The 14439-nt window shown below is 38.9% G+C and overlaps 1 protein-coding gene across 1 annotated transcript in view; it reads left to right on the top strand.

Moving 5' to 3' along the window:
- Positions 1 to 14439, top strand: part of GABA-B-R1 (gamma-aminobutyric acid type B receptor subunit 1) — a 61768-nt gene that overhangs the window by 32138 nt on the left and 15191 nt on the right. The window contains exons 11-14 of the mRNA XM_089250620.1: positions 3157 to 3289; positions 5436 to 5543; positions 6765 to 6969; positions 11882 to 12009. Of these exons, the coding sequence (XP_089106746.1) occupies positions 3157 to 3289; positions 5436 to 5543; positions 6765 to 6969; positions 11882 to 12009 (574 nt within the window). The remainder of the gene's footprint in view (positions 1 to 3156; positions 3290 to 5435; positions 5544 to 6764; positions 6970 to 11881; positions 12010 to 14439) is intronic.

The following is a 14439-nucleotide window of genomic DNA, read 5'->3' as shown; positions in this document are numbered from 1 at the left end:
TGCATTGATTCCCAACTACCCCCATTAGTTTCACGTCATCTGCGAATTTGCTAACAATTCCATCGATACCCTGATCGAGTTTATCGATAAAAAGTGGAAAAAAGTATGGGGCCCAGGACACTTCCTTGAGGAACTCCACTAGTGACACCTACCCAATCAGAGAATTCCCCGTTCATCATAACCCGTTGTGATCTATCTCTCAACCCATGACGAGGGCACAGCCTCTCTACTACTCTTCTTAAATATCGGAACAATATTACCAAGCTTCCAATCCCTTGGGACGATACCCTCAGCAACATTACTCCTGTCCATCTGCGTGACTGGCATCAATAATTCATTAGTCCATTTCCTGAAGACCCTGGCATAGATATCATCTGATCCTGCTTTGCTCGCACATACATTTTTTAGAAGATTCAGTACCTCCACATCTTCCACTTGAATATCGTTGAGAATTTTACCACCCCATGCAGCACCCTTACATTGAATATTGTATTCTCTATTAAAAACCGACGCGAAAAAGTCATCGAAAGCACTACACATACCTACATTGCTCTCTACCCTAGACTCTCCTATCGAAAGGGGGCCCAACTGTTCTCTTACATCCATTATTGGCGCACCTAAAAATGATTTTGGGTCGGAGCCAATGTTATCTGCCATACTCTATTCCCTATCGTTTTCTTCAACGCTCTTCTTTTATTAGTAAACAATGACAGGTCACCTCGCCCACCTGTATACTCTCTGAATGCTCTTTTCTTTTCAAGATAAAGGTTACGCACGGTATCCAAGAACCATAGGGCACGATGTACAAACACGTTTTTTACGAACAAAGGGTATGACGTCGTGCAAAACAGAGGACAGGTTCGTACTAAATTCTTCGCATTGACTTACCACCCCGACTGATTCCAACCGGTCCTTGAAAACTTCCGCTAACCTTCCACTCAAAACATCAAAGTTAGTTCTCCGAAAACAAGGAACCAGTCTTTTTGTTATCAACCTTACACGAAGAAAACTTACAGTGAAAACTGCGACACGATGATCACTGGAAGAAAACTTTTCCCCCATCGAAACATGTTCAACAAGATCCTCAGAACTAGTAAGAACTAAATCCAAAATAGCAGTAACCCTAGTGGCTTCTGATACATGCTGATACAAAAAATTTTCGAGCACCAACTTAAGATTGTCTCTTTCATACTGATCTCTAGATGAAAGGTTCTCCCAATGAATACCTGGGTAGTTGAAATCCCCTAGTATGACAACCCTCTTACGCTTTTAGATATGTACGAAATTTCATCATGAAGTTTGGCGATGTTGTTTGAATCCCCTATTCGGTGGATTGTAACACACAAACCCCAACAATAAATTTATGACGTCTTTTGTTTTCAAGGTCAACCCATATGGTTTTACTATCACTTCTCTGCACGTTACAGTATCTAGCCTTCAAACATGATTTCACGTATATCAACATTCCACTCCCTTTCCTATCCGATCTATTTCTTAAAAAAGCATCGTATCCTCAGACGTGTAAGAAAGATTCATCTCCATCGTTTCGCCAAATATTCTGTAATGGCTATAAGATCCAGGCCCTCCACAGCTATCATAGTTTCTAATTGGGTAATTCCCCGTAAGTACCGTTGTGAGTATCATTAACTAACCTGCATTCACGACTACTTGATCTGGGAGTAGAAACCTGATTTCTGCCTATCGTAAATCTCCCAGACCCCCTCCTATTCAGATGGATCCCATCCCAACGAAGTGGTAATTAAAAGATAACATGTTTTATTTGATTCCCCCCCCCCGGCCAGTCAAACAAATGCCAGTATGTGGAGGAGTCAGCTTCTGTTCAAAGCCTGATAACAGAAGTGGGGGAGTAGAGAAAGTATGGTTTTTACTTCGAGGTAGTATACGATTATGCGTGCAGCATGAACAACTGAAAATAAGTTTATAGTTTTTCCCCTCGTTGTTTATTGTTGTTATTATTGTTTTTGGTGTTGGGGGGCACTTATCAGCTGACGCAATGGGGGAAAACGTCCTCTTGAAAATAGGTGGCACTTTCTAGAAGATTTAGTGATTTCCACTGTGGTAGTTATAAAGGGTCATTCAAGTATTACGGCAGCGATAGGAGGGGGGGGGGGGTTATTGTAATGTATTGTATCAGCAAGGAAAAATGAAAGGATTTAAATCCTTTTCGGAGAGAGTGGGCGGATAACTTCAACGAGCTGGATTCGAACCTTGGTCTTCAGGTTTCTAACGTAATACACTACTATTTGCACCAATTCAGCTGTCAGATTAGAGCCTAAGGCTGTTTACTACCAAAAGTTTATAACTTTAGTAAAGCTAGCGCCATCTATAGCAGATGCCCTCCGTGCGAAACTCGTGACGCCACTGAAGAAGGGAATTTCACCCATAACCATTGGGTATATTACAAAAATGGGTAAAGATAACGCATGCGTCGGCCTGCTATATCCATTGGCTACAGGTGAGATGACCTTCTTAAGTGACGTCACGAGCTTCACGCGGAGGCCTTCTGCTATAGAAGGTGTTGGTAAAGCCCACTGAAGTGTAAAAATCTTACCTTTTCGGAAATGTATTACTACCTTCATTACTCGCTAACATTAACCACGGAATTTTCTTTTTTCACTAACGCGAATTAAAGTAAACAATGGCATACAGTGTTTTAATCGAAGCCTAGTGACCGAAAGCACAACAGATCGTACGATATTACGATAGTGGGAATTATCGTAAACCAAGAAAGCGACGTGATTGGATGAATAGGGGCTCTTCCCTTCTTGCACTTACGAAATATGCAGCTGCATTTGGAAAATCTCTTCGCAGAGAGCAGATTGTTCATAGCGATAGACCGGAGTTGTGCTCGGTTTGAAAGAAAGTAAGAACACGAAAGATTGGCAAAAGATGGCATCACACAACAACTATAACGACAGAAATATTTTGGGGGGAGAGCATACGAACTCAAACGAACGTTAACGACTTCGCTTACCTTTTGGCATTATTTTTGGATTGGCATTATAATTGGCAATGTTTCGTATTTTCATATGGTCAGCCCAATTTTATGCATTGATTAATGTCATTTTTCTGGAAGTAAAAGTAGTTTGAGGTGTTTGTATTAATGTTGATCCCTATTTTTGATTATTTTCACAGATACATCCAATTATCGCATCCAATGTGCAACAACATAATATTATTTGGCATTATTTGTTGCTTGATCTGTGTATGGCTCCTCGGGCTAGATGGTCAGTTTGTAAGCGCACAAGACTATCCTCACATGTGTCAGGTAAAGAATTTTAGAACTAAAAATTAGAGCAGGGGTCTCTTCAACCTTTCAGACACATTTCCGGCCAAATTAAACTTCCCGCGAAGTCCGTGGGCCACCCAGTCATACCGTGGTATTCTCGACTATTTATTTGGGCTCTCTCAAATTTATTGAACACACCTTCATTTACTCTGACTTCATCTCTTTCATTGAATTTGAATTATTATTTATGCAAAAATGACTTCCACTCAGCAATTAAATAATTAATTCTTTTTGATCAATTATTTCTTAAATATTGCACCTGAAATTCAGGCCAATAATTCTGAAAAAAAAAACTTTTTCACTAATTTTAAATTTTCGTTAAGCATGGAATTATTTCTTTCAAAAATTGTTAATGTTTTCCATGAATTATTACTTTTAAGAATTCTGAAATTACACTTGGCAATTCTGAAATTGCTCTTGACAATTCTGAAATTATTCTGGACAATTCTTAAATTAATTATTCTCAATAATTCTGAAATTACTCTTGAAAATTCTGAAGTTATTCTCGACAATTCTGAAATTACTCTTGAAAATTCTGAAGTTATTCTCGACAATTCTGAAACTATTCTTGACATATCTGAAATAAAACTTGACATATCTGAAATAAAACTTGGCAGTTCTGAAACTATTCTTGACATATCTGAAATAAAACTTGACAGTTCTGAAATTAATCTCGACAGTTCTGAAATAAATCTTGACAATACTGAAATCATACTCAATAATTCTGAAATTATTCTTGACTATTCTCAAATTTTCCTTTACAATTCTGAAATTATTCTTGACAATTCTGAAATTATTCTTAACAATTCTGAAATTAATCTTGGCATTTCTAAAATTAATCTTGGCAATTCTGAAATTATTCTCAATAATTCTGAAATTATTCTCAATGATTCTGAAATTATTCTCAATAATTCTGAAATTACTCTTGAAAATTCTGAAATTATTCTCAATAATTCTGAAATTACTCTTGAGAATTCCGAAATTATTTTTGACAATTCGTCCTTAGAAATTATTCTCGATAATTCTGAAATTACTCTTGACAATACTGAAATTACTCTTGACAATACTGAAATTACTCTTGACAATACTGAAATTACTCTTGACAATTCCGAAATTACTCTTGACAATACTGAAATTACTCTTGACAATTCCGAAATTACTCTTGACAATACTGGAATTAATTCTCTCTTTCACAACTTTGAAATTACCTACTCTTGACGGTTCTGGAATTAATCTTGGCAATTCTGAAACTATTCTCAGTAATTCTGAAATTACTCTTAGCAATTCTGAAACTATTCTCAGTAATTCTGAAATTACTCTTAGCAATTCGGGAATTACTCTTGGCAATTCTGAAATTACTCTTGAAAATTTTAAAATTACTCTTGACAATTTTGAAATTACTCTTGACAATTTTGAAATTACTCTTGACAATTTTGAAATTACTCTTGACAATTTTGAAATTACTCTTGAAAATTTTAAAATTACTCTTGAAAATTTTAAAATTACTCTTGACAATTTTGAAATTACCTACCCTTGACAATTCTGAAATTCTCAATAATTCTGAAATTATTCTTAATAGTTCTGAAATTATTTTCAATAATTCTAAAATTATGTCTTTTATTTATTTATGGGTTTTTTTTGCATTTTTGTGAATTCTGCAATTACGTGTACCTTTTCGATGCCGAATTTGGCCTCCCGAAATACTATGTAGTCTATACGAAATCGTAGGACTCGCAAACCGTTTTGGCTCCGATTCCCCCGAGTTCGTTATGACGGGGTCTTTTAATGTATCAAATGCACAGCGTTACTATTGAATCTGGAAAGTATTTCACAGTTTTAAATTAAGCAGCACAGATTCAGAGCTTTTTAACGATTTCTTTTTTTTTCGGAATTAAATGATTTTCTATGTAAAGTACCTGTTTTCTAAAAAAAATGGTTGGCGAGTGATAGGAAAACACTCGGATGGCCACATTCGGCCCGCGGGCCATGGGTTGAAGACCTCTGAATTAAGGTTTATTTATATAATTTTTTTCATTGTAGAATTAGAGACTTTGGTGTTAAGCTTCTAAAGAGAGGTCAAGGAAAAGACAAATTTTCATTTTTGGATTTTTTTCTCCCAACTTAGGCTCGTGCGTGGTTTCTGACGATTGGTTTCACATTGTCGTACGGTACGATGTTCTCCAAAATCTGGAGAGTTCATCGACTGACAACGAAAATACAGTCTGAGAGTAAGGTAAACAGATTTTGTCATTTAACCCTTTATAGCAGGGGTGCACAACTTTTTCAGTCCTCGGGGGGGGGACAACGTATGCGGTAACTCTGCTGGCCAGAAATTTGTAAATACGTGGTGAACATATTATTACGAAATCTATTTAAATAGTCCTTTATTTATCACTTATTATGTCATTCTCATCCGTAAATAGTCATTATCTTATGTAAAAATGAATATTAGGCATTTCTTTGTGAATTTCACCTAATTAACGAAAAACTTGGCAAGTCTGGCGGAAGCTCCAATGATTTGGCGATGTTATATCGCGAAATCATTCGATAGGCTACTTTAAAAGTTTGTCAGAGTTGCTGCGCAAATGCACGAAATGGGCAAAAGTTCTTTGGGCAACAATGGTTTCTAGGCCTCAACAATCATTTTCGGAATGTTTACTTTGGTTACCGTGGTTCCCTAGCAATGCGTCTCAGATGTGTATATGCCTTTACAATGGTTTTTCACTTCTTTAATGCTGCCAGTATTATGTATAATAGTTTATGCCTTTATAGTGGTTTGTCAGTTTTTCAATCCCCCCCCCAGCAATTGAAGAAAACCCGGGCAGCGCCGGGTGGTATAGCTAGTAAAGAAATAAACTATTATACATAATGACCGTGACCTGTGATGTAGAGCGCCAGACCCAATTTTTATTTAATCCAGGTTTTCCTAAGAGCAGGTTTCAACACCCCGCGCAGCGTAAAAATGCTGATTGGTCAAAAAAACCTGAATTTCAAGTTTTTAACCAATCAGCGTTTTCACGCTGCACACAGCGCCGAAATTCTACTCCTAGGAAAACCCGGCTTTAAGGGCCTACATCTCTTTCATCTTGGGATCACTATTGGCGTGATCATTAATTAAACTATTAAGGCATATCCCTCATTATACATAATACTGGCAGCTTTAAAAAAAGTGACAAACCATTGTAAAGGCATATTCATACCTGAAACGCATTGCTAGAGAACCACGGTAACCAAAGTAAACATTCCGAAAATGATTGTTGAGGCCCTTGAACCATTGTTGCCCGGCAGTTTCTTTGCCCATTTCGGGCATCTGCCGAACTTTTAAAGTAGCCGATCGTTCAATTGCATATTTGTATAGAGAACGAACGCGCACACATAGGAAATAAATTTTATATACACACATATATATATGTATATATTTTACGTGATATTAATGGAATATGATCATCTCTAGAAAGTATCGAGCTGGAAATTATACGTGATGGTCGGAGTTCTTCTCCTGCTGGATGTGATCTTGCTGTTGTCGTGGATGATCGTCGATCCTTTGCAACGTAGGCTGGAAGTTTTTCCTCTGGAAGATCCGTCGGAATTATCTCAGGATATCAAAATCGAACCGCAACTTGAACATTGCGAATCAGACAACAATGCTGTTTGGCTTGGTAATATATTTTTGAATTTGCACATGCTAATAACGCAGTGAAATCTCGATGTAACAGCACTCTGCTGAACGAGAAAAAAAAAAATGTTGTGTGGAGGGATTATCGTTTATACAGTAGAAGACACCGCTTAATAGAATCGTGGATAACGTTATCGGTCGGGTATTGTTATCGCTTTCACCAAGTATGGAGCGGACCAATATCATAACATAAGGAAAAAATTGCAAAAAGTTATCAGGACTCTTCGGTTTATGTTATCGATTTTATTTCATCGAATTTTTTTTCTATTTGCATATTTTGAAGCACTAAGGAGGGTTGAACCAGACTTATTATTATTTTTTTAAATTATCTATAAGACTACATAGGAGGTCAGAAGGATCAATTATTTATTACCTAAGGAATGTTTGAATATTAGTACAGTTGTAGCCTTGTCGCTCTCTGTAGCGAGACTTTTTAACAGGCGCCTGCAGTCACACCTCGATGATGGGAACAATAACTAACGTTATCCGACCACTACTGTGGCGACGGTGGGGTTTGAACCAGAACCTCCTAGAGATAGAAGGCCTCCGCACTCAGCTTGTGACGTCAGTAAACAGTCCATTTTCCCTCAGAATATTCAGGTCATCGTTGTGAGGAAAAGAAATGATCGGGTTCAGAATTGGCGATTTTTATGCCCCACATCCAATCACTACGCGGTATTTGTGAGCCAATCAGGAAGATTCTACGCCAAAATAAGAAGAAACGAAATAGGATGCTGTGTTTCAAAATATGGCAAACTTGCTAGGTAGTCTGAATGACGTTTATGGCAAACAGTGCAGAGGCCTTCTATCTCTAGGAGGTGATGTTTGAGCCCGGTACCTCGCGAAGCGAGTCCGTCACTATGGCCACTCGACCACCACAGCGGCAGCGTTAGTAGACTACTAAAGCTGATGTTGACTCAGTTTAGAATGTCTTAATCGGACCGTAACAGCCGCTATGATTACAGAGACGCTTCTTTTGCAGTTTTTTTTTTACTGCAATGAAAGCAAAAAAAAAAAAGTACCTTTCTTCCGTTCATGGTCAGTTTCTCTCAACTGACCACATTCACTTTTCCCCAGACTTCCATAAGCGAATCTGGAACTTGTACCGCGTGAATTAGGAAAAAGTACTGCGCGATTCGTGATACACATTAATTAGACCACCAGACCAACCGTGAACCCCGCTCTGTCCCCCCTTAGGGAATATAAGGTGGTCCGTCTCAGGAGACGTGGGCCACGGTGGAAAAATCCAACGACATCCAAGACCAGAAAACCACCCACACCAGGCCACACAGCCACAAGCCAACCAGCAGCAGGACCCCCCCCCCCCACACTTCCCCACTTGTTGTGCATGAAATGATATATCAATACAAAGATATGGGGAACATGGGCAGGTGCAGAGACGCACATCGCCTGCAGGCCACGAGTGGGGCCCACGAAAACTAGTTATACCAAATTCATTAATTAAACCAGGGGTGCACAACCTCCGGCGCGAAAAAGATGTTCCTGTAGGTAGTAAAGCATCGATACACACAACACGACAAACGTCTAAGCAGACTATATTTCATTGATAAAAAAAATACGGGAAAACGGGACTCATGCAGGGGATGCCGCCAATTATCGCAAAAAAGAAAAACTCTGTCAAATCAAGTGAAGTTGCTAATTACGGCCAACAAAATCTGGCAAAGGAAGTTGCCAATTACAGCCAAAATAACTCACGAAAGGCAAGTGAAGTTACCAATCACCGACAAAAAAAGCAATTTGACAATTTATCTTCGCTGAAGGCAAGTAAAGTCACAGCCGACAAAAACTGTCAAAGGCGATTAACTTCGATAATTACAACCAACCAAAATTGTCAAATGACAGGAAAGTTGCTAAATACAGCCAAAAAATAATTGCGGAAAGAGAATAAATTTGAAAAATTTGAAAAGTTGTCAGAGGCAAGTAAAGTCGGCATCTATCGGTGAAATTTTCTGGAAAAATCGCCAACAGTGGGAGTAGATGGCCACTACAAGTCGCAATGGGTGGAAATGTTACGCCAAAAATTACGCATATTTTTGACAAATAATGTGAGATGAATACATTTGTGTAGCTGTAATTTAACTGCGATCGATATAATCACCATAAGATAATTTATAATGTCATGATAATAGCCTTAATGCCGAAAATTCAATTTAGCCTTGTTGAAAATAAGGGGAGAAAACGGGACATTTAACCCCTTCACGTCACAGCTTTTGGCAACAAATTCGGATCATCTCTATTCGACGAATCGGCGATAAATCTGGTAACCTTGTTCTAACCTAACCCCACGTTAGAAAAAGGAAGAAGAAAGGGAAGAAAAATAAATAAATAGGAAAAGAAAAACTTTATAATAGATAAGTAGATTAAGAGAGTATACAGTAGATTTATCTTTTCACACCTTACCCTACGTGTTCTATTTCGCTCTCACATGCATGGCAGCGTGCACACTGGCGTGATACTGCAAGCTATGCAGCATGCAACTCGACACGGATTGGTTAAAAACTTGATTTTCAAGCTTTTTTTTTTACCAATCCGCGTCGAGTTGCATGCTACAACCCTTGCAGTATCGCACCAGTATGATCCCTGTCTATTACAGATGAAAGATACCTTATATGAGGATGGGGGGAAAAACACTAACAGGAGTATAGAAAAAATGGGGAGGGGAAAAACAACTTCAGTTCACAGGATTACAATAAATCGTCGCGATCGAGAAGGGAAAGGAAAGAAAATAGAAAACTGGATTTAATTTATTCCACCGGATCGAAAAGGGGTAAAAAAAAGAAGATAGTATGACGAAAACTAGCTTTAAAATAACGACGATGTCCCGTAAAATACGGGTCATATGGTTAACGTATATGCACAAGTTTCTGGGGGTCTATTACGCTCACGTCGTTATACAACGAGGTCGTTAGTGACGTCACGCCCTTAACGCAAATTCTCAACGAGCCTCATAACGCAAATCTCAGCGACCATCGTCAAAAACTTGATTTTTCTCAGCAACCCGCGGTATGTCGTTATCTATTTTACGAAAAACTCCCTGGTCCGAGAGTTGCGTTAGCTCCGAAAGGGATGGACCAATCGGATAATTTTCTCCGCTGCTGATAATCATCATCACTATCAACGAGTGCTGCAGCACGTGCGTTATTATTATTTTATTTATTTGTGCGCGTTAGTGTGTGTTGGTTGTCCCTAATTTTCTAAGCTGCATTTTTTTTAATTCATCCGGATTTTTTTTATTTTCATCAAATATTTGAGAAAAAGGTAGGCTATGCACGCACATGATACTGGCGCGGGGAAATTTTCTAAATTATTACGTTTAAAAAATGATTTTCTATTGAAGTTCAATGATGTTATGGATTTCCAAAGCGACTATCAAAAATATCATCATCATATATTACCATGTTTTTAACACATTTATCTACCGTCTTGATATTAAGTCAAAATCAAGAACAAGTAACCTTTTATTTACATCATCAATTAGAAAATTGGTTTCCTTGTTTCACACATGAAAATGAAGTACCACCAAATTTACACTGTTGTTGACATCTTTTTTATACTCCGATCAGAAAATGCACTCAAGGATTAGAAAAAATTTATTTGTTGATTAATAAAATTTACTTTGATTTTTTTATAGTGTGCGCAGAGTATAGTGTGTGTGTGTAATGGTTTTTACTGCATTACACTTCTGTGTACTGCACAGAAAGTAGCAATACTTAATTGATATTACAAAATATCAATGTTATTAAACGAATTAAGAAGGGGATAATCTGGAGACGTTTAAATATATATTGACGTCGATTTTGAACGAGATGTAAAAAAAATATTGAGCAAATTTCAAAATGTCTTGAAAACATCGCGATAGAGAGATTTACCAGTTAAATAATATTCTTATATTGAGATGAGTTTAAGATTAGAATAATGACATTTCCATACAAGATTAAAAAAAATAATAACGTTGTGTAGAGTGATTCATCTTTGTACCGAGTATAATAATTTATAACGATTTACCACTATGAATAATTTTTTCCAATCACTATGTGCACAGATAACATTTTAAACGATAATGCTGTCTCTAAATCATGTTACTAAATTAAGTAATGTAATTCAGAGAATTATTATTCATTATAATGAACAACTTGATAAATTAATAATGAATGAATAATTTCCAATTCTAACTAATTTGTCTCCGTTGCTCTCACCATCGAAAAATGTACGCGCGAGCGGCCATGTTTATTTCCGTAACGCGAACATAACGAGTGGTCTCCGGTTCTCGTTAGTTAACGTTTTACGTAGCGATGTCGATAACGAAAATCGCTAGTAACGATGTGAGAAAAATCAACCTTTAGCGATGGTGACGTAAATCTATCCCACAATGCACCGCAAACCCCAAACACGTTTGAAACGTGGGCATAACGACATGAGCGTAATAGACCCCCTGGCCTGTAAGCGGTAGAAATACGACATATTTGGCCCACGGACTGGAAAGGCTGTGCACTCCTCTGTAGGGATTTATCAATATATTAAATATCACTGCAGCAAAGGTTTCACTGTGCAATCAGTTATTGATTTACTGTATGGTAAAGACCGAAGCACACTACACTGACGTGACGTGATTTCAATCCAATTCAGAGACGTTGTGAATTCTGATTCGTAGAAATTCTATGACGTGAGAAATTGCACGTCACATAATTTCCATGTCACAGAATTTCCACGAATCAGAATTCACAACGTCTCTGAACTGACGTGAAATCGCGTCACGTCAGTGACGTTTTTGTGCTTTATAAGTTTCGGACTTTATAAGTGAACGGAGCGTAACTTTTGTTCGAAATATATAGGTTCTAGTGATGTGATGTTTCGAAATTTCGATTTCTCTCCAGGACTTGTTTATGGCTATAAAGGACTTCTACTGATCTTTGGTATCTTTCTGGCGTACGAGACACGCAGTGTGAAGATAAAGCAATTGAATGATTCAAGACTTGTCGGTATGAGTATCTACAATGTCGTGGTGAGTAGAGCAAATTAAAAGTAAATTTTAATTGTACGTGAAGAGTTGCCATGGCAAATATATTTTGGGATGGGGGGGGGTGTGGCGACAGCATCCACCACGCGTAATAGGGAAAAGAGCGCGCCTGCGCGATGGAGGAACTGGACTGGACTAGCGTTTGACGCTCAGACAGTCACGCGGTCCGCTCGTTCTTGTAGGTTCTGTAAGTTTAATTGTATAATAAATGTTAATTATCTATGAATTGTGAAGGAGGTGTTTGTCTTCACAACCGCCACACAAGGCCGTCTTAAGAGCATCATGGGCCCCGGGACAAATGATTTTTCTGAGGCCCTACCAGGCAAATTCTGGAAAATCTCAACCAGATCTCATTTTTGTGGGGCCCCTTTTCTCTTGGGGCCTACCCGGGCTGCCTTAAGACGGCACTGCCGCCACATTCCTTCTACAACAGGGGAAATGAATGTTCCAAAGGAGCAGCAGCTATGATTACTCTGTGGTGGCAGGGATTGAAACTAGGCGTCATAATTTAGTATGTTCACGAGGTTTGTTCTTAAAGTATCCGATCATAATTTTTCGTGCTTTTGAACCAATGAAGCTAGAGAAGCGTCGTTTGATGTACGTATGTAGGCGATCCTACTCTCGTGCTTTAATTTTTTTTTCCCCCCATCCTGCAGAAGCTGCCAGTCGCTGGCAGACCGCCGATGAGTGAGAGGCCTGCCGTCTACTGACAGCGACTTGGAGCGATAAACGTGTCGCACAGACGTCTGTGTTCGCAAGACTGATCCCGTTGCACAGAAATTTCGAGAACTTCATCCATTAACACCGATCTTCTCAGCTAGCTAGTGATTTCCGATTACATTAGCAGATGACAAAAATTTCCGATTCTAATGGGGGTCTCGCGCCTCTTGCCGTAACTGCGCAGGCGCAGTGCGGCTGTTTATTTTTTCCCGCGCCATAATTCGCTCCGCTTTTTCTCTCTCTCTCTCTCTTCTACCTTCCTTCCCGCGTGAACACGAAAGCTGAAATTTGATAATTGCCATTCATGGGTCGTGATGGTATCAGTTAAATATTACCACATTTTTTTTGTTCGTAACACGAACATCTCCGAGTTTGCGTCAGATGTCCCATTATTGACTTCAGTTAATAAATTAACGAAAGATTAACGCACGAAAAATTATGGTCGGATACTTTTTGCTCAAGTACAACCTCGTACAAGTACAATCGATCCCGCTTAATCGGATGACGCGAATACTCCGATTAAATGGATAAAGACCCCCACCAAAGGTTCTCCCATAAGAACAAAAGTCAAAGTTCTCCGCTTAAGGCACCGAAATCTGGCGAATGCCGACATTCTCCGGTGCATGTCAACATTCACATAGTCGCTTGCTGTATGTCCGAAATATTTGCTAATTATATTTGTTTCTCACTTACACTGGCGGATGTCGACATTCACTATGTACAAATGGTGAATGTTGAACAAAAATATTTTGTGTAAATGATGGCAGGGCCCCTCGCTGCGCGCTTGGTATTTCCGACTACTTTATTAGTAAATACACCTGCAGGCCGATTTGACGCGGGCCTGCTGCCCGTAAGTGGCTTCCCCCCCCCCGCCCGCTTCGCTCCACGGGCCGATAAAGGGGACCCTTGACATTCTCCAATTTCGGTCTTTCACAGTGAAATACACATAATGGTTTTATTGAATGAAACATTTATTATTAATGAAAAATATGTTACTAGATTAATTTATACAATCTATACTAGCGTTGCACAATGACAATTGAATTGTTCCCCTCGTAATCGGATACCCCTGCTTAATTGGATATTGCATGCTGGAATCACTGATATCCGATTAAGCGGGCCCGACTGTATGTACACGGGCTGAATCAAAATTTATGGGACAAACTTAAAAGAGGTGAGCACACCCAAGCACACATTTTCCTTCGTGGAATGTGTGCAGGGCCGGATCTTCAATCTTGCGAATTCTGCAGCCGCAGAAGGCGCCTACTGAAGAGGGCCCATTTTTTTTTACGGCACCAATTGAAGAGGGGATGATTTTTTAGGTCGCCAACTATAGAGGAGTGAGGATTTTTTTTATCACCAAAATGTTTTTCGCTTACACTTGAAAAATTTCCAGAACCGGCCTTGAACAATACCTTCTAGAGTAGAAGGTCTGCTCTAGAAGGTATTGCTTTGAATGTGTAGTATAAGCTCTGTCGACGCATGGGTCGTACAAACCCTCTTAAAGACAGAGATTTTTGAGCTATGGGTCCCGACCGAAAATTGATTTGCAGTGGCCCTCGAGATGGGACGTATAAACCCACCTACACCCAAATATTCTTAAGCTATGGGTCACGACACAAAATAGATTTGAAATGGCCTCCAAAAAGGTCGTACAACCCCTCTTATAGCCAGGGATTCTTGAGCTATAGGTCA

Source organism: Pholcus phalangioides, unplaced genomic scaffold (assembly GCF_987345545.1).
Source record: "Pholcus phalangioides strain wild (caught in Gottingen) unplaced genomic scaffold, Ppha-v1.0 ptg000024l_1, whole genome shotgun sequence".
NCBI classification, from domain to species: Eukaryota; Metazoa; Arthropoda; class Arachnida; order Araneae; family Pholcidae; genus Pholcus; species Pholcus phalangioides.
The sequence above is the reverse complement of the archived record's forward strand: the minus strand, read 5'-3'. Positions and strand labels throughout refer to the sequence as shown.